The 24,923-nt window shown below is 42.9% G+C and overlaps 2 protein-coding genes across 4 annotated transcripts in view; both read left to right on the top strand.

The window, feature by feature from the left end:
* Positions 1 to 24,923, top strand: part of LOC119022525 (homeobox protein Hox-C10a-like) — a 143,723-nt gene that overhangs the window by 69,201 nt on the left and 49,599 nt on the right. Inside the window, exons 1-2 of one of the 3 annotated variants that reach the window (XM_037103489.1) lie at positions 11,814 to 15,306; positions 17,269 to 18,715. In XM_037103489.1, the coding sequence (XP_036959384.1) occupies positions 14,589 to 15,306; positions 17,269 to 17,546 (996 nt within the window). In that variant the 5' untranslated portion in view covers positions 11,814 to 14,588 and the 3' untranslated portion in view covers positions 17,547 to 18,715. Of the gene's footprint in view, positions 1 to 11,813; positions 15,307 to 17,268; positions 18,716 to 24,923 lie in introns of those variants that run through there. The other 2 variants (XR_005075961.1, XR_005075964.1) reach the window with 2 other exon arrangements.
* Positions 3,054 to 7,104, top strand: hoxc11a (homeobox C11a). The gene is made up of 2 exons (XM_037103491.1): positions 3,054 to 3,918; positions 5,324 to 7,104. Exons 1-2 carry the CDS (start codon positions 3,180 to 3,182, stop codon positions 5,554 to 5,556), a joined length of 972 nt encoding a protein of 323 aa, XP_036959386.1. The 5' UTR covers positions 3,054 to 3,179; the 3' UTR covers positions 5,557 to 7,104.

Genomic DNA, 24,923 nt, shown 5'->3' with positions numbered 1-24,923 from the left:
TTGACATGATTATGATGAGGAAATGATTTGACAATATTGTTTTGGATGTCTGCACTGCTTCTGTTATTGCCTGCTGAAAGAAAAGTTTGTGGGTTTTTTTTCATATTAATTTCCCTGGAACCTTTTAATTCAACAGATGATATTATGATCGGAATAATGTTGACACACGGATGCACTTTAAGTCTCCTAACCCAGAGGCTTCATTTTTGGGGCATTTAATGCGGCGGCATCTCCGTTTCTAGAAGTTCGAGTCTTTTTCTTTGTAATTATCCAGTGCGCTTTATGATTCACACTTTTAAATATTCATTGACATGTTTTATGTGCGAATTATTGTTATGCATCTGCACAACACTAATGCTGCAGCATGTGTCGAGCATGTGTCCATACAGGCCACAGGCCAGTATGTTTACACAAATATTTCCATAGCTGCGGTTGTTCGCGAACCAAAAAATCTGATCAGTAGCCGTCATTCCCGGAGCGCAAATTAACTTCTGTATTCTTGTTTATTTAAAAAAAAGAAAAAAAAATTTAAAATTTTCTCAGTGATTAAAACTTTTATAAACTGTCTTACTTTGATTAATTGACTGGACTGTTTTACCTTACTCAAATGTGAAAACACACAATTTGGGGCTTTTATACCAGTGTTAGAGGGCTAGATTATACATTTCTTTAAATGGACACCCGAAACCAAGTTTCTGGAAATGCGTCATGGGTTTTGGTGTGAAAATCCAGCTCACTGGTGTATGTGTGTGTGTGTGTGAGTGTGTATTTTTTTCTTCTTCTTTTTTTTAAGTTGCAGAATATCTAGTTGCTGAATTCCAAATTCCTCTCATTCTCAACGTTTATGGTTTTCTATAGAACAAAGGGATTTAGCGTTACTACAGCCATTCGGTGTTTTATGGTGGACGTAGAGAGGATTTTAGTGGTCAAATTCAAGTGCTGTGTCTGGACAGCTGTCTGCTTTCTTTGTACTTGGATGCAGGATGCATCATGTGAGACAACCTTTTGTCTGTTGGGGTAGTAAACAAGCTAATGCCAATGCCACCTTTTTCTTTTTTTGTTTTGTTTTGTTTTACAAATAACGCCTGCAGTTGACACAGATTTCCACTTTTGAGGTCTGATGATGTCGCTTGTTTTATTTTTTTTTTCTTCCCCTTCCTCTTGGAAATCCCCCAGAGACTCTAACTTTGTTTTCAATTATTTTTAAACAACACAGGTGTCCCGTAATAGATTGTAATAGTGTTATTGGGATATTGGATAGTAATTCAAGAGTCTTTTGCAACATTTAGGAAGCAGCCTATAATCATAAACAATGGGCCATCATATTAATTTCACCTTGTGATAGTATCAGTTAGTCTATAAAGATTCCGAGATGGGCCTCAACAGAACAATTAAAAGTTTACAATGACGCAGGAAAAGAACACGCAGGCGCATCTTTTTCTTCATTTATTTCAGTTTTATATATATTTAAAAAAAAAAAGTCCAACCACAGATAAATGTCGACATTCCTGTGCAAAATAAAATTACAACATCAGATGGGACTTATTTAATTTTAGAGGGACATTGTCGGATACATTCATAGCTCTTCGTCAATAGGCTCCCTCTGAGTGGCCTATAAGCAGCCGTTTACAAGGACACTAATTGCGGCTGTGCTTTGAAGCTTATAGTCGCACTGCTGAAACACAAAATAGTTTCATTTGATATACCAATGAGTCAAAGCATGCATCATATCCCAGCATGTCAATCCGAGTGTTTTCATAATAAGAGGCTCACACATTGCGGCGAGGTTCTGGGCGGTGTAGTCAATAAGCTCTCCAAAGTGAAATAATGCTGAATTCAGCATTTTGAGGAAGGGGGGGGAGTAATCACGTTTCTTTTTTTTCTTTTTTTAGAGTTTGTGTTTATGTCATGAGGGCTCATTGTCCCACTGGGAGAGATGCAAGGTCCTAGGGCTTCGCTGGTAGTGCTCCTGCAGGAGGCTGGGAGCTTTGGAATTGCGCAGTCGTCCTCCATGGACTCTGTCATGGTCCAAAGTCAAAGGGAAGAATGAGAAGTGGGCCGATTACTTGAGCTTGCACAGTCAAACATATGCATGCGCTTTATTCTGCTGCACGGCGGAAATTCTCGCCGTCCGCCACTGCCACCGTCCAGGGAAACAACGTTTCCCTATTTGATGAAAGAGAAAAGAAAAGGACAAACAAAGGGGTGTTTAATTAATATGTTGCATACTTATATGGTAATAGAGGAGACCGGTTCGCCCACATCTCTGTCTGGAAGGTGTGTGTGTGTGCCGCAGACTTCTTGTTGAGGGGACGAAAGGGATCAAAACACCAAAAAAATAATAATAACACTAACACGGCCCTTATGAGCTGATCTTAATGCATATTCACAGATCGCGGTGCAAAGATGTCCTGCGGGAGTCTCCGAGATTTGTAGAAGAAAGTCGAGTCATTTACTGTGATCTGTTAAAGTTTTAGTAAATAATAAAACCACTAATATGCTCGTGGAGCTGCTTCTTAACGGGTTCACCCTGCCTGGGCTACATTACAGGGATTACTGCCGTGAAGTACTTTTCTTACCTCGGATTTTATACTGTGTGTAACTATCAGTGATAATAATTCCTCTTTTAATGATAGAAAATGTTCAAATCAGCAGCAGTGAGAGAGCTGTCGTGATAGGAGCAGCACCCACCGTGTCACGCTGAGACCGATAATTATAATAATTAGTATTATGATACAATTAATAATAGCCATAATGATAACCTTACCTGTGAAACTCCATAACACTATGAAAGGCACGTCAGTGAGTGCACTCTGCCTGTTTAAGGAGCTGTAGCTGTTTAGCTAGCCTGCCCAGCAGCCCATAAACATAAACACGCACAGCACATATCTCTCTAATTGTCATAAGCCGGCGAACAGGAATCTGTTACTGGTTTTCTTAGTGCGCCTGTGGTGTTTGGGAATTATTCGTTTGAACCTCGGAGATCTTACCTAAAAGCCCAACCACTCCTACACATCCAACTCTTCCAAATTGATATATGACAATATCTACTTTCGATCACGTGTCTGCGGGGCGACTTAGACGGATTGCGCGTCATCTCGCCTTCCCAAATTTTTCCCTTCTGCTGCAGCTCGTATCCAAAACATCTATCTATAGTACGGAGTACGAGAGAGAGAAAGATGTTTAACTCGGTGAATCTGGGCAACTTCTGCTCCCAGACGCGCAAAGACCGGACATCCGAGTTTGGGGACAGGACGGGCTGCGCGTCCAACATCTACCTCCCCAGCTGCACCTACTACGTCCCGGAGTTTTCCGCCGTCTCTTCGTTTCTTCCACAGGCCCCGTCCCGGCAAATCAGCTACCCTTATTCCACAAATCTGTCTCAAGTGCAGCCGGTACGGGAAGTTTCATACGGCTTGGACCCTGCTAGTAAATGGCACCACAGAGGCAATTATGCATCGTGCTACTCGGGAGAGGATCTGGTGCATAGGGACTGTCTTCCGCCATCCACCATGACAGAAATGCTTATGAAGAACGAGAGCGTGTACAGCCACCACCATCACCATCACACCCACCCGGGCTCCAATCACCCCTCCACAGGTTTTTACTCCGGCGTCGGGAAAAACAACGTCCTCCCGCAGGGTTTCGACCGCTTTTTCGAGACCGCGTACTGCAGCAGCACGGACAATCAGTCAGACAATTGTTTACAAAAGGGCGAGGGGGGAAAGCTGGAGAGCGACTCCCAGCAGCAGCAGCAGCAGCAGCAGCAGCAGCGACAGCAGCCCGCAGCCTCTGTACCCGGAGCTCCGGAGCAGGAAAAAGACGCCGAGGATGAGGAGGAACATACAAATTCAGGCTCGTGTACCTCTTCCTCCGCAACAACCAAGGACGGCAACGCCAGCAAGAGCAGCCACTCGAGTAGGTATACCGAAGCTGTAAAATGGGGGAAGGTTAAGGGGACTAGCCCGGTGTTTTGTCGGTCAGATTTTATGTGGAGTTTTATAAGCATTCAAAGGATTTTATTATAACCCTACAAAGCTCTTTCTTGCAACGAGAAGAATTTTTACGATGGGAAAGAGCTTTGAAAAAAGGGGGATGTTATACACAGACGCCTCTATGGTGAGAGTCTGTGAAATTTTTAAGAGAGAGCTATTGTGACAAATGTTAACTTTGATCATGAACTTGCGTTGGGCATTTTAAGGGATTTTCTCGTTGGGCTGTCGTGAGTAAAAACCAATTGGGCAGAACATTGCTTTTGGCGTCTTGTGAATTTTCTTTTAGCACTGGGTTCTGCCCGCAAAAAAAAAGAAAAAAAAAAAAGAAGACATGCTGCACAGAGTATTACACACTTTACGGTTAAATACGTCCTTATCTATAAGTCTGTGGCTCTGTCTTTCTATCTGATGTCAGATTAAAACCGTTCCCCTCCCCGTTTTACAAGCAGACAGTAAATGAATTAGTGGAGTTTTTTTTTTGCTTCGTCCATGTATGAGGGGAGAGTATTCTGCTATTTCCTCTGCAGCGAAAAGTCCAAATCAATCTCCCCCTTTTTTTCTGCACTCCACTCCTCTGCTAATGAGCTGCATGCAGGCTGGCCTTACTGTTAACTAAAGTGACTTGCATGAGGTAAAATTCGGCTTGATTCTGAGTGCAGAAATGTGTGTTATTAACGCAGCACCACAGGTCTTACTGGTCGTTTTAGCCTCATGGTGCTGTGTATTAGCCTCAGCCAGGCTTGCAGGCACAAGCTAACTGGGGGGGCTGCTGCTTTGCTTCTCTTCCACACACACACACAAACCAATAAAAGAAAAAAAAAAAAAACATTCCCCCAGTCACCTGTTTGATAAGAAGTTATAGGGCCACAGAGGTCTGCACAGGGCCATTTGCAGACATGGGCAATGCATTTCAAGCCCCACTGCCAAAAGATTGTGTAAATTGTTAGTGTAGCTCCAGAGGAATGTGGCGCACATAATGCGCTGAAATACTTTTTGTTGTTGTGTATTTATCACAGATAAACACGTACTTAGAGGCTGTAAGTTGATATTATTCCCCTCCAAGCGATTCGGATATTTAACACTCTTTATGGCCGGTTTATCTGATAGCCTCAGCTACTTCTCTTGATGAATGTTGACTGAAATGTTATCATTACTAACGCCACTGAGGCGGAATTCTTAGCATCCTGCAAGGCTATAGTCACCAAACGCCTAATTTCGGGGCCCCCAAACATCCCCGATTGTTTCATATATATTCTTACTATTTATTCACGTCACTTTGCTCGCTGTCTGATATTATTTTTGAGAAATTGTGTTTCATTTCTCCGCAGGCACTCCTCGCACAAGGAAGAAGCGGTGTCCATATTCCAAGTTCCAGATTCGAGAGCTGGAGCGGGAATTCTTCTTCAACGTTTACATCAACAAAGAGAAAAGGCTTCAGCTTTCCCGAATGCTCAACCTCACCGACCGCCAGGTTAAAATTTGGTTTCAGAATAGAAGAATGAAAGAGAAGAAGCTGAGCAGAGATCGCCTCCAGTACTTCTCTGGAAACCCCCTATTGTGAGCACGGGCAAGAAAAGTGTCACAGTCATTTTTTTTTTTTTTTTTTTTGGTCAGTGACATTAAGGCCTACTCTCTATCTCATTGAATTGTAACCGTGGGCATAACCGTCTTTTTTTTTCTAAAGGAGCCCAGAATCACCAACAGTGCAATGTGGACAGTGGGAGTTAATAGGCCTGCATGGGAGAAAGTCGCCATTTTCTTATTTGCCCCTACGAGCGGCGGTGATTTTCATGCTGGTCGCCCAGAAAAGGCCTTTATGGTTAGAATAATCATTTATACCTATGCTGTTCTTGAATATGCCCCCTTCTATTTATCACGATTCTCCATTGTGTTTATTCTATTGTCCATATAGACATATTTGTTGTTGAAATATCCCACAAAAAAAAAGAACAAAAAAATTGTAACAAATAATTTGAAATCCTTATTGCGCAGACAACGTTTAGCTCTTTTCCCCCTTTCCCCCTTCCCTCTGGTCTTTGTATATAGCATATCATTATCTAATTATTTCTCGACCAGAGTATAAACAAGTTAAAGGAAAAGAAAAAAAAAATCTCCAGGCTGCATTTTTTTTTCGCCATTGAGAACTGTGACGTCCAATCTGTGAAAGTATATCCTCCCCCTCCCTCTCCTGTACAGAGTAGCCTATGCAATGTGCATTCGTGACTGTAAATAGGCGTATGTTGAATTTCCTTTCCCCACTATCCCTGCTGCTATTTTTTCAGTACACTTGCCCATACAACCTTTAACAGCTTTAAAACGCCAACTCTCTTTAAATTATTTGCTTCAAAAAGAAAAAAAAAACAAAAAAAACAAAAACAAACAAAACAAAAAACATTTGGTGCTTTGGATTCCAGAGAGGAGGTAACAGATTGTTGGCCTGTGTATCATTAATATAATACCTATGAAATAAACAGAAACGTATAGGCAAAAAAACTCTCAACGACTGTGTGCTTTTTGTGCTGTCATGATCACAATTACCATTGCTGCTGTGACTTTGCATTTATTCTCGACAGACGCAGCGTTTGCTTGGAGGGGTGAAAAGAAAAAAAAAAAATACAAATGTGTGTACAAACTCCAAACTGCTGGCCTCACATACACAACATCAGCACACATTTAGCTTGCGTTTCTGGCGCCAGTTGAGGATGATTCACACATTTTGCTCAGCTCAGATAGGATGGCGCTTGTGAAACTGCAGGAAATAGTGTCGGCGGGCCTACACTTGTCACATCTCCAGGCTATTTTGAGCTTACATCACCCTTTAAAGATCGGGTTTGGATTTTAGCAAGCGTGTTAAACGAAGATAAAGCCCAGATCTTAGGAAAAAAGTAGAGAAAGAGAGTGGAATGATAACCTCTTTTTAGTGCCCACTAAATGGAATCGCCACTCTTGTAGTCTAGACACTGCCATAAAGACAGAGGCACTAAATGGCTATTTTTTTCTCTTAATTGCACCGTCTGTTCGGGGGGAATGGTGTTCACTTCCGCAGTAAATAGTAAACAAGCAAGACTGGATGTCCGAAAGGAGGAAAGAAAAAAAAAAAAAAAAAAAACTTGCCAAGAGGTTTCGACATGAACTCGGGTCTGTGCAGTCTGCAGCCCAAACCCCTTCCCCCCTTTCTGCACACAGCCGTCATGTCCGCCATTCTTCTTATCTGAACATTTTGGGAAAACCACAGCAAAAGGTCTCCAGATCTGAGATGTAAGTGTCTTTATTCATTTATCTGTTACTTGTTTGAAGACTGATGCTTGAACTCGTGAAATCCAGATGTCTTGCAGCCCGGATGTCGCCAGACATTTAAAAATAATCGTCTATTTGTCTGAGCTGACCCCGAGCCTCGGCCTATTTCAACACATCAGCTGTGAATAAATAATTAGTGACTAATTGGGGCACGTACTGGAGAGACAGCGAGGGGGGGAGGAAATCATTATTGGCATGTTCCTTTTTCTTTCTTTAAAAAAAAAAAAAAAAGAAAAAAAAAAGAAAAAATATATGTGAGCGCGTGTGTGCGCCTCATGTGAGCGCGTGTGTGTCTCGCGTGTGTGTTCCCGTGCACCTCGACATATGTGCATGATGATTGCACGTGTGCATTAACTACAATTTATAATTAAATGTAGTCTTTGAACTTCAATAATGTCAAGGCCTTCACCTTTAACCCGCTGCAATAAAGTGGAATCAAGGAGCCCCTTTAGCCCGGAAATGTGTGCAGCGGCGGAATGGGCCAATGAGAGTGAGTGGGAACAGAAAATGGAATGTGTACAGAGACCAACTTTGACCCCTCGCATTAAACTACAGCAGGTAACTTTGCCAGCTTTAGCACGCCCAGTAAATACACTTTATTGTCCTTGTAAAATGTATACGTTTTCACGCATGAGACGTTTTAAACCGAGTTGGTATAAACTGTTGGGCCCGGCTTTATTTGTATTCTCTCAAGGCGAAAAAAACATGCGGATGTGTGGCTGTCGCAGTGTGCTCGTCGTAATGGGTGGTTCTGCGAAGTGCAAACATGACGGTCTGCTGCTTGGCGTGGTTGTGTGAGTCAGTGCATCCTTTGATTTCGAGCTCTAAATGTGACTCCTGTTCAGATTGCTGTGCGTAAATCATCGAGATTCCTTTTTTTTTTTTTTTTACAGCGCAAACGCTTGCGTGGGTTTGTGTTTGGTTTTTTTTTGTTACACTTGAGTGTTTGGTTAAGGCCTGTGTCGTTTTTGTTTGAGGTTGGAGCTTTTGTACCTGGTTGAGATTATTGTAACAGAAGGAAAATGAGTTGGATCCACGTGTTACGCGCTTTCTCTTTTATTTATCTTATTTTTAGGACATATATTACGCACAAATTGAGATGAGGCCTAATCTGCATATGTCGGTGTGATATCAGGAAGGACAGGACAGGGGTGGGGTGGGGGGCTGTTCTGACAAAAGAAAAGGGCGACGCTCAGTCGAGGAGATCAAGGCTATAGGAGCCCCTCTCTCGCCACACCCACCAACCTTGGCCCTGGGACGGTGACGTGGGTAATTTGTCGGTTTTCTCCCAACGCGCAACGTCACTAACAGAGCGCGCTGCAGAGGCTCCTGCAAGTGTTGTCTGTCAGCCACACGGGGGCCAAGGAGGCTCCAGGCCTCTCCACCGCTCCGGTTCCTTCAGCGGGATCTTGAAAACGCTTCCTTAGATGGACCCCTCGGTGACATCAGGGTGGTATTATTAGTGTGAGAGACACGACCTCTGATGTGTGACAGGAGGGGGACAGTCCTCTCTGCTGGACTGCAGCTCCTGCCGCCTTGGATTGTGCACTCGGGTGCTGTGGTGAAGGAAAATGGCGGTGCGGTTTATGTAGATGAGTGGAACCAGGGAGGGAGGAGATGAAGCCTGGTGCCATTAAAAAAAAAAAAAAAAAAAAAAGGGTGAAATTAATTAAACTACATGGAATCAGAGGAATTGTTGCAAAGAGTCTCAGTCCTTCGATCCGATGCTGAGGACTATCACTTCATTTTAATTCTATTTTGGGGGAATTAATGTCTATAAACAAGTAAATATTTGCCTCCTAGATCCAGGAGGCAGTGTGTATTTATATTGAAAAATGTTGCGGCCCATAAATAAAATATCATGGCAACATAAGGAATTGCAGTTATGATTTCTAAATAACTTAACATGAAAATATATATATATATATATATATATATATATATATATATATATATATATATATATATATATATATATATATATATATATATATATATATATATACACACACACACACACTAGTAAATGCTCTCATAAAATAGTTTTGTTTTTTTGTTTTTTTCCCAATGCTGTTTTTGGCGACATTTCCAAATATTGTTGCGGTTTTAAAATCAAACTATGCATCAGTAATAATTGTGTTGTTATTGTGTTTTTAATTGTGAAATAAATGCAGGGTGGGGGGGTTTCCCGATGCTTTTTCTTCTCTCTCAGCAAATACTAATCAAGGGGGTTACAGGCTATTGAATGGTTTTATACTACAGTGTACTGCTCACATCTCAGCACCTATCCTGTTCTATAGGGCCATAAAACAGTTCGACGCTGTAAAACGAGCTCGCGCTGCTGCTGCTGCTGCAACCAAATAACACTCAAAACGTTTGAATTTACATTAGCGCATTTGTACGGTGCTATGTATTTATTGTTGCCACCGAGCTTCCGCTGACTGTAATTTATAGCAAGTTTTTAAGTTCGATGTGGCGGGCTGGTGTGTGTGTGTGTGTGTGTGTGTGTGTGTGTGTGTGTGTGTGTGTGTGTGTGTGTGTGGTGTGGTCAGTGGTGCTCGTGTAAGACTCTGATGGATTTTAATGAAGAACTTCCTTGATTCTGACACTGTGAATGTACAGTTATGAGTGGACGGCAGCACGAGAGAGAACAAAAAAAGCAGAACCCTCCTCACATCCAAACCTGAAAGGTTGACTGCTAGGTTGACCCCGAAAAAGTGACTGCTAGGAGCAAATTAGTTGTGTCGCCCCAGTGGCTACTGATTAGTACAATAAGGAAACAGGGCTACCGAGCTCTCCGATACCTGTTTGCAATATAGTAACAGCCTCCAGGTTTGCCATCAATTGGAGGACAAGGTAGTGGCGAAAGCGCTGGATGTAGTTTAGACAAGTGTAAAGACCGTGGTAAAATACAGTCCTAGTCAGCACCGTGTGTGTGCGCGTGCGTTGTGTAGCCCAGGATACATCGGCGAGCAGTGTGTGTAAGAGTGTGTGTACATTCCGTGCAGGTTTAATGCGCTCCAACAAATCAAAAAAACAAACAAAAAAAAAACCCTGCACAAATGTAGTATGTTTTATTCCGTTGATCTTTTTGCGTGTAAAACTCGCTGGAAATTATATTTTTTTTTTTTTTCGTGAAATTGTTTCATTTGCACAGGCAGAGAGAAAAGGTCCCGACATTTGTGGGAATGTGTTATTTGGAAACAACAGCGGCGCGTTCCGTGTTTTTTTCCACGATAAACAGGAAAGAAAAGCAAAGTGCGCATTTTGTTACGAAGCGGACAAGTATGTGTGCTCAATTAAAGCTTTTTTCCATTGCCTAACAGCCCCTTTGTTCTTAACACGCATTATGTAAGGCGCAATAAGCCAATTAAAGTATTTTATCACATATTGTTTAATTGTCGTGTTGCAGCTAAGTAGTTGTTATTGTTCAGCAACTTTGTGCTCGCCTCACCTTTGTGTCGGAATATTTCGTGTACAATACAAATGCGTTTGATTGTGACTGTGTGGTTTATTCGACGGGACAGTTGCACAGCTTCATAGTCGCAGCAGCGTTAGCTAGAAGCTAATTTACATCTGTGGTCCTCTGGTAAATTACAAACGGTGGTTTTCTTAGTCTGTCGCAGTTTAACACACCTTTCCGCCGCACGGCTCTGTCAGGAGCATCACGGCAGTCCGTCCACGGCGCTGCCAGGTGTGCAAGAACACAACGCTGACATCTGTAACGCCACTGTAGGTGTGTGTGAGACATTCAAACATGTCTGCTGTTCATCTTATCTTTTCAGATCAGTGACATTATTATACATGGAGTGTTCTGCTGCGCTGCCAGGAGGCCTGTGAGATCGCGCTGATGCTTCAGTGGCATCACAATGTTCCCTTCATGTCTCTGCTCGCGAAATCTGAGCAATATTTAGAGCTCAGTGCTCCTTGAAAAGTTAATTTGCTTTTATGTGCATGACTTTTGTGTGTGTGTGTGTGTGCCAGGCTGAGCTTGGAGTATAGCCTGCAGGCTAGGTGTGAATGTGTCATAAAGCTGTGTGTGTGTGTGTGTGTGTGTGTGTGTGTGTGTGTGTGTGTGTGTGTGTGTGTGTGCGCGTGTCAGTGGCGTGGGTCTGAGAGGTGTGCGGTACATTAGATGTCCCTGTCAATTGTGTGTGTGTGCGCACGTGTATATTAAAGAAAGAAAAAATAAAGAATAATATCCTCGGTGATCCATTAATCCAGCATTTTAACTTGGAAAAACTAGATAAACATTTTTCGCACATTAAACTTTTACTTGCCCGTGCCAGTTAATAGTTTATGAGGGTTTGGCGAGCCTAAAATGCTCCCTCAACCCACAAGACCAAGTTATTCTCCCGCGTATCATCAATTAGCCCCAGAAACTGAATAGATAATAAGTTTAAGGGCGCATAAGTAGGATGAGCTTTTCATCCAACGCGAGCGATCCGAAGACATGAATGGTTCCCTTTCACGGACGCGAGGGGCAGAGAGTGACCACAAAGACTCTGGTGATCGGTTAGTTTCAATATTTATTTCACGTACATTGAGTGAATCTCAGCCACGCCAGAGGATCCGCCTCAGCTTCTGAGCCGCCGCTGGAGGCTACACATGCAAATACAGAGGGGTTATTTAAAGACATACACTAATAACACATCGTGCCCTTGCCTTTGGAAGTGAGTCTGAACTGAACACACACACACACACACACACACACACACACGCACGCACACATGGACAAACACAAACACAAACAGACAGACGCGAATGCCCGTCTGGCTCAAACCGAACCTGAGGACACAAGCATCCCCGCATATTTGCGGCTGAAGATTTCAAAGGACACTTTATGTTGGTGAAACTCATTCATCATCATCTATAACAGGACTTTTGAGTTATTTGCTCGAGAGCTGGTGACGCGTTGCTAATCTAATGAGGCGCTCAAGACATTCCAGTTATTTAAAGCGCAGAGCCCTGATGAGGCAAGTCTTGTGGCGCTGCTCGAACGTCATTTGTGCCTTATTTCTACTGAGAGATCGTGAACATGACACGTTGGGAGAAAAATAGGGCATTAGTTGTATACGCTTTGGGCCTTTTCGTGGGGAAGAAACTAAACCATCAGCGTTGATCTGCATGTGATTTATTTCGTATTAAAACCTCGCCGGTGAGTCTGCGGGTTTGTTCGGATGTCCCGAAGCGTCCTGACTGTAGCAGCAAAGCCCAGGCCTTGCCACAACACAACACATGACACCAAACGAAGGGGGGATTTTTATTTTCACTGAAGACAACATGGAGACTGAGGGAAAAAAACAAATGCATCATGTGGGTTAGAAACTAGCTTCATTATATTCAGGGAATTCCACGAAAAACGAATAAATACCATACATTGGGTCGCTCATTTAAAGCGACATTAACGTGTCTTCTTCCCTGTACGACAGGAAATAATCCAGCTTTTGTTGATGAAGTTTATTCCTAGTCACCTAGATTGAGTATTAACCACGATGAAAAAGGCGCACCTCTTTTCAAAGTCACTGTATTCATGTGTCGCAATAGCAGCCTATAATAAAGATGGTTGTCTGGTTTCGGCTGCAGCGCACTATTTGTTCACGTTGTTGCTACTGAACTAGATCAGAATAATAGTTCTCACTTGGACGTGATTATTGTCCAATAATTTTTACAAAACACCTGAATAGTTTTGTGGAAAGAATTGAGATAAATCAACGTTTTTTGATTATTATTTATATTATTAAAGAAACAATAAAAAAAATAATAAATTAAATTCGTGCAAAGCCCGCATCGTTTCGAAAGAGACATCACATTCGTACACGCTCTTCTGGCCCAAACCTAGTCTGAGAATAAAAAAAAACAACAACAATTAAAAGTAGGCCTGTTAAATATTAGATTTATAACATATCGAAACAACATGTGAAGCAACAAGCAAGCGTCCTGGAAATAATACAGGATCATGTTACAATAGCTCAGGTATGCAGTCAATCGTTTATTAGGCTGTAAGATGTTTTGTGTCAACAATAAAACAAAAAAAGGGGGAAAGACAAATGGAAGAAACACGCGTGTCGTAATTCCTCTTAACTTTTACACCACAATAAGAAATGTCCTCACAAGGCCTGACAGCACCTAACCTACAAATTCCAGCGTCTAGTTAATATTTTGCAGCACATTTCAAGATGAGATTAAACAGCCGGCTTCATGAGTTCAAGGTCCAGTCTAGTTAAAGTTAACCAACTGGTCTAATAACATTTAATGTGTTCGGGTTTTTTCTTTCTTTTCTTTCTTTCTTTCATTTTTTTTTTCTTTTTTGAGGAATGCTGGTTCACATTATCCTGGTTCAGGGGAGTCATTTGAATGAACACGCAAATAAATATTCTCAGCTCAAATAATAAAATAAAAACACCAGGTTTTCGAAATGAAACTTTAAAATGTGTTGCTGCAAATCTACAAAAGGACGTGAGTAAAAAGGCCTTTGTGAGGGCGTCACAGCGTTGAATATCAGCAGGTCAAACACAAAAGCGAACCTCCAATTTTAAGGCTACTGCGCAACGTCAAGGGTTAAAAACCGCGTCAGTAGTTCGACCATTTGTCCAGTTTAAACGCCGGTTTTTGTTCTGATTGTCTTTCGAGCAACACACCTGCTTACATCTCTTACCTTGCTCTAAATCGGTGGCAAAAGCAAAGCAAAATCGGTGAAAACACACACACACACACACACACACACACACACACACACACACACACACACACACACACACACACACACAAACACAAATAAAACAGACATAAAATGCACCCTGTTTCTATGAGAAGTCCTCCGCGCCTTCCTCTCCACAGCGGCGGCGCCGGGACGAAAAATAAATCACACGTTGATTGCATTAATTATCTGCAGTTCAGAGCCGAAACACAATTAAAATACCAAAAAAGCCACGTAGTGAGTGCCCACAGAGATCCTGCTGCAGCAGCCGTCCTTTGTTCCCTCTGCTGCGGGCCTGATGTCCTGACCGGCTCGCGGCCGCTCGGTGGCGCTCGTGCTCCACCGAAAAGCCTCCGGATCTCCCAACTTGACCGCGCTGACGTCACGTCAGTCTGGAGCATCAAGGCCACTTCCACGCCGCTATTGGTCTGAAAATCACATGACTTGTCTCCCAGCATCCATAATTATGTTACTGATATTTTTTGCACCCCCTTCCAAAAGATGTCAGCATCCTACTGTCCTTACTCTCCTGGAGAAATCCCGTAGTTCAGAGCGGTGGATCACACCAAGCGATTACTGTGGTGCCAAATGCAAAAATGTCATGTCCGAATAACATAGCGCCCGGTAACTTCCTGATGGATTCCTTAATGGGAGGATCATCTTCCTTCAGGGGTGAGGGTTATTCCAGCAACCCCGGGATGTACATCCACACAGCTGCAGAGTACGGATATTCAGTGATGAGAAACATTGGGAAGGTTGGACCATCTTCACTCTCCAAAAGAGACGAGCTCCCTCCCGGCGGCGTGCCGCTCAGCGGCTTCCAGGATGCGTCCTACCTGTCAACACAGCTGGCCACATGGACCCCAGGCTCCAAAACCAGCAGGGACGAACAACCTGTTGCCCAGTGTTTACAACCCTGCTCGTTTCCAGCGGGCACCGTCAAAGAGGAGGCGTTTTGTTGCCTCTATCAGGATGGCAGCAATAAGGGGAAACAGACAACAGAGGCGGCCACTTACATCCGGCTCGGAGACAATAGCTGCCGGCCCGAGCAATCCGCCGCCTCGTCCAGCGGCTGTTTCCAGGTGTACGACGGGGAGAGGCCGCAGCAGGACGAGTCCCGGCAGTTCCCCTCCGGCTTCTCTCTGACCCACTTGGCGACATCTGTTGAGTCAGCACCAGAATCGACAATAAGTTGCGGCAAAGCGTCGCAGGAGACAGCGAGAGAGTTTTCAAAGACAGATGAGAGTCAGAGCAGGAAGGAGGAGAAGCCCAAGAGTGACAGCTGTTCAGATAACTCGGACGGGGAATCAAAAGGTAGACTTAACCCCTCCTTCCCCCCCCTGCTCCCTGACACACACACACACACACACACACACGTACGCATGTACACACACGTAGAGATAATCTGTAGGAAGTTTTATCACATTAATCCACACATAAGTTTCATGTGTGCACGTTGTGTTGCGTCACGGCCCAGCGGTGCAGGCGCGTGTTTGATAGCAGTCATATGGGACTGTATGGGCATTTGACAGCCTCGCCTAGCAGGGGTTATGGTGCCCGTGGCATTTAACACCTTTCCATTAATGTGAGAACGTGAGATGGGCAGTTATCATTGAAATAAACACGCTGAGACACACACACACACACACACACACACACACACACACACACACACACACACACACACACACACACACACACTTTCTCTTTCTCTCTTGTATGGGTCATTTACTCTGTGAGATGCAACCATCTTTAACAGGCACTATTTTACGCATCAAAATGGAGTTAAACATTAAATCGTACGCTTCTGCTGCAGTTATGAAAACATTTTGTCACAGTGGAAAAATGAAACCCCAAACTCCAGTTAACATTTTAGGGTGCTGCAGTAGAAGAAGAAAAAAAAAACATTTAGCACGAATACATTTGCATTTTTCGACTTCGATGCGGCCATAATTTAACATAATTCAGCTCTGTTTTTATCACATAATTATTTAAAGTGAAAGTCCACGTCTCGGGATGTTTTTTCTGTCTTTTCGTTGGTGCTAGCAGCCGCAGCATGACGAGAATATCTTTTTTTTCCCACCGTTTGATAAAAACACAACGTGTTTGTCGAGCAGATGAAACAGTTTCTCTTTTAATTAAACGGTGACGACAGGTAGGTGTTATTTCAAGCACGCACACGCTGTTAGTTTTACTATCACTTTTATTATTATTATCGCCCTAATAAATTGGAGCTAGCTAGCTGACGTTATTGCACAAACCCATCCGCCATTTTTTCCTCAGCTCTTATTTCTAATTAGTTTCAGTTTGTTGTGTTATTTATGGATTCAGCCAACAGCTTCATACGCGACGACCGACAAGCTCCTTTCATTTTATTTTAATTTAATTGAAGGAGGCCATAGGACCGCCTTTGTGTGTGTGTGTGTGTGTGTGTGTGTGTGTGTGTGTGTGTGTGTGTGTGTGTGTGAGAGAGAGAGAGTGAGTGTAAGTGTGTGTGTGTGTGTCCTGTTAGTCCCATATTACTGAATTAAATGTTTGGGTAATGATTAAATGTGGGCCACACACTGAGCGTTCACATTAGGGTAATTATTACTGTAACCTGCGCGTTGTCGTCGTGTGTGTGTGTGTTTGTGTGTGTGTGTGTGTGTGTGTCTGTGTTATTCCCAAGAGTCCGCGAGCTAATCAAGGAATTAACTGAATGTGCAGCGGTGTGATTTTTTCCTGTGCCATCACCACCGACATGCCTTGTTTCTTTGTCTTTATTGCGTGTTTTTATTTTCCCTAAGTCTGCTGTGATGCTACAGAGACTTGGTTTTGTTTTGGGATGAACCCTCCCAAAAAAAAAAAAAAAAAAAAAAAAATCATTTGGCTCCGGTGTGCGAAAAGATAATAAAGATTTTATGAGAGTCTGAGGTCCAACAGAGACAAAAGTGCTTACACACCATAGTTTTGATTTGATCTAATTATAGCTGTGCATCACTCACACACGCACACAAGAAAAAGCAATCTCGAAGCAGTAGGAGTTGTGGCAAGAAAAAGGTGGGATGCTCATTTGTTCTGGCGAGAGTGACGGAGAGTGCACACCCAGGTAACTCTGCTCGGTTATAAACTACTCATTTTGATCCAGATGAATGTGCATGCGAGATATGGGCGTGGACGGTAGCATCCAGTGTATTGATGGAGGTTGTAAAAGCTGCAATATGATCTCTGCGCAAGATTGCTTGGCCCGGCTCTGGCCACACTTGCTCATTGTTGTATTTCTCTTTGCTCCGGTAGATGATTTATCCGCGGAAAAGACAACGGGAAGCTGGTTAAAAGCCAAAAGTGGAAGGAAGAAGCGGTGCCCCTACACAAAGCACCAGACGCTGGAGCTGGAGAAGGAGTTCTTGTTCAACATGTATCTGTCTCGGGAGCGCCGCCTGGAGATCAGCCGGAGTATCAACCTGACCGACAGACAGGTCAAGATCTGGTTCCAAAACAGACGCATGAAGCTGAAGAAGCTGAGCAGGGAGAGTCGAGAGAGGGAGCAGAGTGCAGTTTACAACTACTCCTGAACACTTTTAATACCAACACACACACACTCACACATACACATACATACATAAACACACACGCACGCACACACACAGAAGACACAGACAATGCATGTGCCATCTTATAATGCATTCATTCATCAGTTTCACTACATTTGCACACACACACACACACACACACACACACACACACACACACACACACACACACACACACGCCGTGCCTTCCTTTGTGAACTACACAACGCTGCGACCTGCAGACTCGACCTGAGTTCCAGGTGAACCCCCTCTGTCTCTCTCTCTCTCTGTCTCTGTCTCTCTCTGTCTCGCAGCAGCAGCAGCAGCAGCAGCTGGAGCAGTGAGGTGCCACCGCCTCAATGCAATGATAATTATACTCTAACACGAAGCGACCGAAAGGAGGAGGCAAATCTCACGCAGTCTAATAAATAACTCGTGGCATGTAGAGCCGAGTTATAATGAATGTTTTTTTTTTGCCACTTGTGCAGCCTCCCTCGTTGGTGTCTGTCGCTGTGCCAGTGTACAGTGTGCATGCACAAGACGATGTTGAGCTATGTCATGGCAAACGATTCTAAAAACAATAAAAGGAGGGGGAAACCGAAAGGTATTACCAACTTTGTCCTTCCCCTGGTATAGTAGCTGCGAATGAGAAGGGAGGGAGAGAGACACTGCGGATGAGAGAAGGGAGATTATGGCACTTTTAATAGAAGTGAGAGACCATAACGTTGATTTAAATATTATCCAGGTGACCACAGTAAGTCAAGGTCATAAAATTCTAATGTCAGGTTCGCCCTGGAAAGCGTTGGGGGTGGATTTTATGATCTGCAAATATAATGTGCTGCAGCAGTAAAGATGCGTTTAAAGGTGTGTGTGGAGGAGGGCTAATCCACACAGCAGAGACTGCAATGTGCAGGATCCAGCCGAGGCGCTGGGTGCTGGCAGGGAGCAGCCTTGCCTTCCGAAACCGGGATAATGGGAGCTTCGCGGAAGCAGGAGATGGGAAAGATGCTGGATAAAAAAAAAAAAAGAAGAAGAAGAAGAAGAGGAAAAAAAGAGAAAGCTGGACTGCGAAAGCGACTGCTGCTGGAACAATAATAACAACAAGGCATCACGGCGAAACACGTGGATAACTAAAACGCACCCGGGAAAGCGTCAGCGGGAGGCATGTGAAGGTAGGACTCTTTTTTTTTTTTTTTTTTTCCTACGTGATATCTTTATTTCCTGTTTCGGAAAGTATGCCACATCTGTCAGGACGGCGCGCCTGACAGCTCTCGTGGCACGCATGGTGCACGCCTGCACACGTCGATAGTTTATCTGACGCTGTTGATATCAATCAGCGTGCTGCTGGTTTCTGTTTTCCTTTCCTGTCGCGGGGATTCCAAATGTTGCTTTGCTGAATATTTTTGCATTGTGTGTGTTTTTTAAATGTTTTTTTTCTCTGCACCTGGCTTTTGTAGCTACATTTCGAGCAGCCTGCTATTTTGGGAATAAGAACAATAGCATATTAAATGTGACACGGATTTTTTTATGAGGAATCTTGTCAAGGCATGCGTGGCTATAAAAGTTGTCTACAGGCAGTGTTTAGAAAGTAGCTTGATTGCAGACCACAGTGTGTTTTATTGTGCTGGTACTCGCCTTCTTTTTCCTCCCTCTGCTGGATAGTGTTAATCCTCACTTGGCTTTTGCATGCATTCTCCTTTCCATGGATTTAAAAAAAAACAACAAAAACAAAACAAAAACAAAACAACACTGTTTTGCGCGAAGCTGAAGCGTGGTTTAGGTAGTTTCATGTTGTTGGGGTTGGCTTCCTGGCTCGGCAACAAGAAACTGCCTTGATTACGTCAGTTCGTCTTCATCAAGGGCACAATTTCCGCTGAATTACCCCCTATAGTCACCCAGGTTCCCCGCAAATGGCATTGTAAATGAACTGAGCTGCAATACCTTTGGACAGAGACGGGTTTTTTTTTCTTCTTTCTTTCTTTGCTGTTATTTTGTGGTGGGCTGTAAAACCTTCTGAGCCTCTCAGAAGGGAGAATAGGTTGTAAACAACATGGGGTAAAGTTTTAGACTGCGTTGTATTGCATCTGTCAGCTGCTGTATGATGATCCGAAATGGGCAGATGGGAAGATGGAGAGATGGATAGATGTGCCTCATTCATTTATCTGACGAATGAATCTGGTGACTATAACAGGAAATGGATGAGTATTGACAGATCCATCATCTTATCGTTCCTGTGAATGCCAATGCACGGCTGCTTGGGATGTTTTATTGCGAGATATCGCGCTATTCCAATTTTCCTGTGTCGTTGTGAATAGTAGCCCAAGATTAAATGCATGATCTAAACTCCTTCTGATTTAGGAATTAAATGTTATCCACAGACTTTAACACACATCAGGTCATTTATACTCCTGACAATCATTCCATTAGAAGACACGTTTTGAGGCCAATTAAGGCCTGTTTTAATTTTCCCGTTAAACTCCTGCAATCAGAATTCACTTGTTTAACTCGTTCACATCATCATTTGATATTATTAAGTTCCGATGCAAAGGTTGAAATTAAACTTAGTTGTTTTCTTTCATCTCGGCCTTGTAACGAGCTCGTGCTGTCTTGTGTGAATATGTCGCCTTGGTTTTAATAACGCAGACACATGTTTAAAACTCGGACTGAGTTAGAATATAGAGGTAGTTTTAAATTCTTAAGATTCAGTCGACAACACACTAATAAACCGCGCTGTGGCCCGCTGGCACTGAATTATTTGACTAATAGTCGCCACATATGGGCTGATTTATTTATTCACTATCGCGCACCAGCGAGCCACTGACCACCTCAAGTAAAGGCCTAACTTTAACTCTCGCTCAAACCAGGAATCAGTTTGATTTCTGTCATAACTGGAGAGTAATAATGTTTTTGTTTTTGTGGCCTAACTGGGGGAAAAAAAAAAAAATATCCTTGGAGATCAATGAAAAATCAGTCCCCAGGAAACTGATGAGCTCATCCAGAAGAAACACAATCACTTATTTATAGAACAGCCTGTTCTCGAGGCGCAGTCAGCATCTCTCCTGCTAGAGACTCCAGTGTTTATACTGGTCACTATTTCCCCTTGTTTTCTCAGCCCCCCCTCCCCTCCCCTCCCCTCCCCTTTGGCGCTAGTGCAACTGGAAGAGACAGTCTGGAATCCAAAGTCACTTTCATTCAGCTCAGTGAATGAGTGTCTCCCTTGGAATGCATCACTGACAAAGACTTTTACAGCGCTGGAAACAGCCCCGAGAGCTGCACAGATTCACCCTAAAACCATATACACATAAAGCAATTTATTTTCACTTTGTAGTGGCGCACACAGGAACTGAAGGCTTTAGACAGCCACTTCCTTGGGACAGCTCAAGATGGGTTACTGCCACTGGCATGATCAGACATGAGGCAAACGTGCTAACGGCGTTTCTTCCTCTCCTTTTTTTCTGAACTTTTTTTGTCAGATATCATTACGCTTTTCTTGTGATTGAGGGCACTACTTCGCACATCGTATTTTATGCCTGAATATTTATTTATTTTTTCTCAGGTGACGGTTTAATTTAGAAGACGAGGGATCTTTGCTTTGTTTCTCTGACAAGAAGATTTGTTTTATTCTTGTGAACACCGTTGGCGAAATAATACCGAAAACTTTACTTTATTTATCTATTTATTTTTATTTTATTTTATTTTATTTTTTATGTCATTGTATTATTGAGTGTATTTTCTACCCGCTTTGGATGGTTGGGAATCAATGAAGCTGTATATGCAGAAACAATACAGGCTTGAAAATGTCACTTGTTTTTAATTAAGGCTCGATCTCACAGAAACGCGTCTCCTTCTTGTGTGTGTGTGTAAAACATTTATAGAGGACGAGAAGGCACGGTGTTTATCAGTGCGGCAGGCCTGCTCACCATGGGAATAGCTGTATTGATCTGGGATAGGTCTCAGACGTTGTTGTTTTGTTGAACGGAGGGATTTTCTCAAGTGATCCCATAAAGAAAAATGCTTTTCAAGCCGCCTTATGGGATTTATTTGAACTGAGTTCAATATTCAGCGGCCATCCTCAATAGAAAACACTGTGATACAGTTCGGCTAATAATATTGATAATTTGTGGCCTTTTCAGCTGATCACACTCGTGGCTGTGCGGCGGGTTCTGTTCGCCACATGGGGCTTTATGAATAACGCCTGATATACACTTTGATTCTCCCATGTGCATTTAATATGATCCAAATGTCGCCTCTCTCTAAACCAGATAAACAGCGCTGTGTGTGTGTGTGCGTAAGAGAGAGAGTCCAGTTTTATCTGCATAGCTTCGTAGGAAATTTGCGCTGTTGTTGTTTGTTGTGACTACAATTTGGAGAAAATTACATGTAACATCTCCATTATGAAGGAATAACTGGTGTTCCTCCACCCTGTCATTACGCACGAGCCAGGAAATGCGACCGTGCGCGTCTAGTAGGAGAAAATCACGTTAGGACACATAGCTTCTAATAGTTCGCTCATTATTCATCCACCCGGCGATGACACGAACTGGTTTGTTGCTGTTGGAAGTACCAATAAACAGGGATCAGACTCACTTGACAATAGGGATGAATCATATTTTCCTCAGCTTGCATAAACGGTGATCATTTTAAAGCTCGATGCTGCGCCTGACGAGTCTTTCTGCTTTCTGATTATAAGGACACATGTGTGGAGTCATGTGCGGCCTGTCATCTACCGGCCACACAGTTACTCTGAGTCTGAAGATGTATCGTTTAACCTGCGGACAAATTCAGGATCTTGCAGTGGAGGCTCGCAGTGTTCAGCACGTATCTGTCTTTGGGCTTTTTGCACTAAAATCTGCATTCAGGCGACGCAGATACTCTAACCAAAGTGAAGTGGAGGTATTGGACTAAAGGCGCGGGTCCATAAACAATTGATTTTGCCAGTCATTTGAAGTCAATATGAAGCGTCTGTGCACTGCGGCAGCGACTACAGCACCCGAACTGGGATTTACTGTCATGTCTTTGTCTTTATATTTTAACCGTACATTTCAATTATACACGAAATCTTTTACACACAAAACAACAACAACACTGTCCACTCGGAGCATCAGCCACTTGGTCTGTCTTTTGCGTCATGCTGCCGCCACATAATGCGTGTTTGTTCTTCTTCTTTTTTATTATTAATGGGGAGACTTAATGAAAAATTGAGAAGTGTCATAGTCAGACTTGCACCGTTGCATCAGTTCCAAGCATTGTTGTCCTCATGATTTTTTAATTAAGTCGTTATAAACCTATAATTAACTTTGCGTTTGAGCCTTCAGACAAATTCAGTTCATCTACGAATTGTATAACGTCCAAAACACAAAATAAGACACATATAATCTTATAAGGTCTATATATTGAGGGTGTTGTATGTTGAGAGTAAAGCTTTCGGAGGATAATTTGTCTTTTCTGACTGTATTAATAAGCTACTATTGACTTGAATGGAGACGAGCACAGATAATATCGAAAAGCAAACCAGCAGTTTCGTATTAATTGTCTCATTCTTAAGTTTTAAACACGCATTGTTCCTTTTTTTTCATACCACTCTCTAGTCGTAATTTTTATATTCTGGTGATACATAAAGTTCAAAGCGAAACAGACCAGCCTACATTTTTTGCTTTGTTTACCATAATAGGCTGCGTTTCAAGGTAAAACGCTGAAGAAGGAAGTGAATATATGACACATTTTAAGGGGCAACAGAGAGGCATTTGTTCGGCAATATAACCTTAAATGGTCGAGTTACAACTGCAGCTGTCTGCAAGAAGTAGAAGAAGAAGAAGAAGAAGAAGAAGAAGAAGAGCAAAAGACATAATGAGACAACACCAAAGCAATATTTAATGATGCAGTCTTTCTTTTATTAGAGCACAACAAACAGGGGGAAACAAGTGGAATAGATGCACTGTAAAAACACATTTACCTCACATTAGTGGACGCGCGCGCGCACACACACACACACACACACACACACAAACACATATATTCCAAAGTACACGCCAAAAACAGTAGTCTACAGAGGATCACTCACTGGATCACGTTAGACATTAAGCATAGATAGCAGCTCTATAATGTAATTATAAAGCCATATGTTATGGTAATAAGCGGCCATTAAACGCTGTATTATTCTGCCTAATTGGCAGCAGTAGAATAAACGGGCTCAGACCTTCAGCCCGCAGAAAACACACAACTTTTAAGCGATCTAATTTAAGATGTGCTAAATTCATTTTCTGTAAACACACGCGGACACAGTCGACTCGCCGCAGACTGGCTGCATTCATCATGCGCGCGCGCGCGCGCGCACACACACACACACACACACACACACACACACACACACACACACACACACACACACCAGGACACCGTTTGGCGTGATCCGGGTTAAGGTCTGGCGTCTGGCCTTTTAAATTTCATGGTTGAATCTGACCTCAGCAGTCATGACTCAAACATCGGCACTTCCTGGTGCGTGTACGGAAAACATTTACTCTAACGCCACCAAGTCCAAACATTAAGTGTTATATCAGGTTTGTTTGGATGAGGTGTGAGAATTTTATTTGAGCTAAATGCTGCATTTAAATCGAGGGCTTATTGGTGACGTCATTTGATCCCCGTGGCTTGGCGGTGATATCAACACTTCACAGTGACTGACTCGCAATTTGGGATTTATTTAGAAATGTCTCTGGTTGGGCTGTCACGTCGTATTTTCGCATTTCGTGGAGCGCAATGCGACGTGTTTGAGTTAATTTCAGGATGAGTGCGGTTTGTTGGGCTGCGCCACTGTAATTTCACTTTTGCACATAATGACTGTCAGGTCCATGCTGTCTTATATTTAGTTACTCGTCCGAAGGAGCGCAATAATTCAATTCAAACAATCCTTCAGTGTAAGAAGAGAGGGGGCGAAAAAAAAAGATAACTTTACAGACATCAAAACAGCAGTTACGCACCAGGATCATATGTATCAAATAGAATGTATAGCCTACAACAAAACAAAAAAGCATAAATAAAACATACATAATATTAAAGCTCATGACCACAACACTTATTCTAACACCATCTATTAAAATGCACAAATATACTCCACCACATGATAGAAAGATAATATGTGCAGCTTTTAGCTTCTCCTCGTCCATCGACCTCTCCCAATCTGCACGAATGCATTAAACATTCAGTAGTTATGTAACAATCAGTCTAATTTGTCTTCCTTGTGGCTCTTCCTCCATCCTGCCTTTTTTTTTTTTTTAATACTCTGTTATTTTCTGCTGCCCTGCACAAAGAGTTCATGGTTGTTTCACAGCCTACTAACAAGACAAGCCACGCCAGTATACCGCACGGCAAAACAGTCAACTC

The sequence above is a fragment of the Acanthopagrus latus genome, chromosome 7 (assembly GCF_904848185.1).
Source record: "Acanthopagrus latus isolate v.2019 chromosome 7, fAcaLat1.1, whole genome shotgun sequence".
Taxonomy (NCBI): Eukaryota; Metazoa; Chordata; class Actinopteri; order Spariformes; family Sparidae; genus Acanthopagrus; species Acanthopagrus latus.
This window is presented reverse-complemented; position numbering and strand designations above follow the sequence as displayed.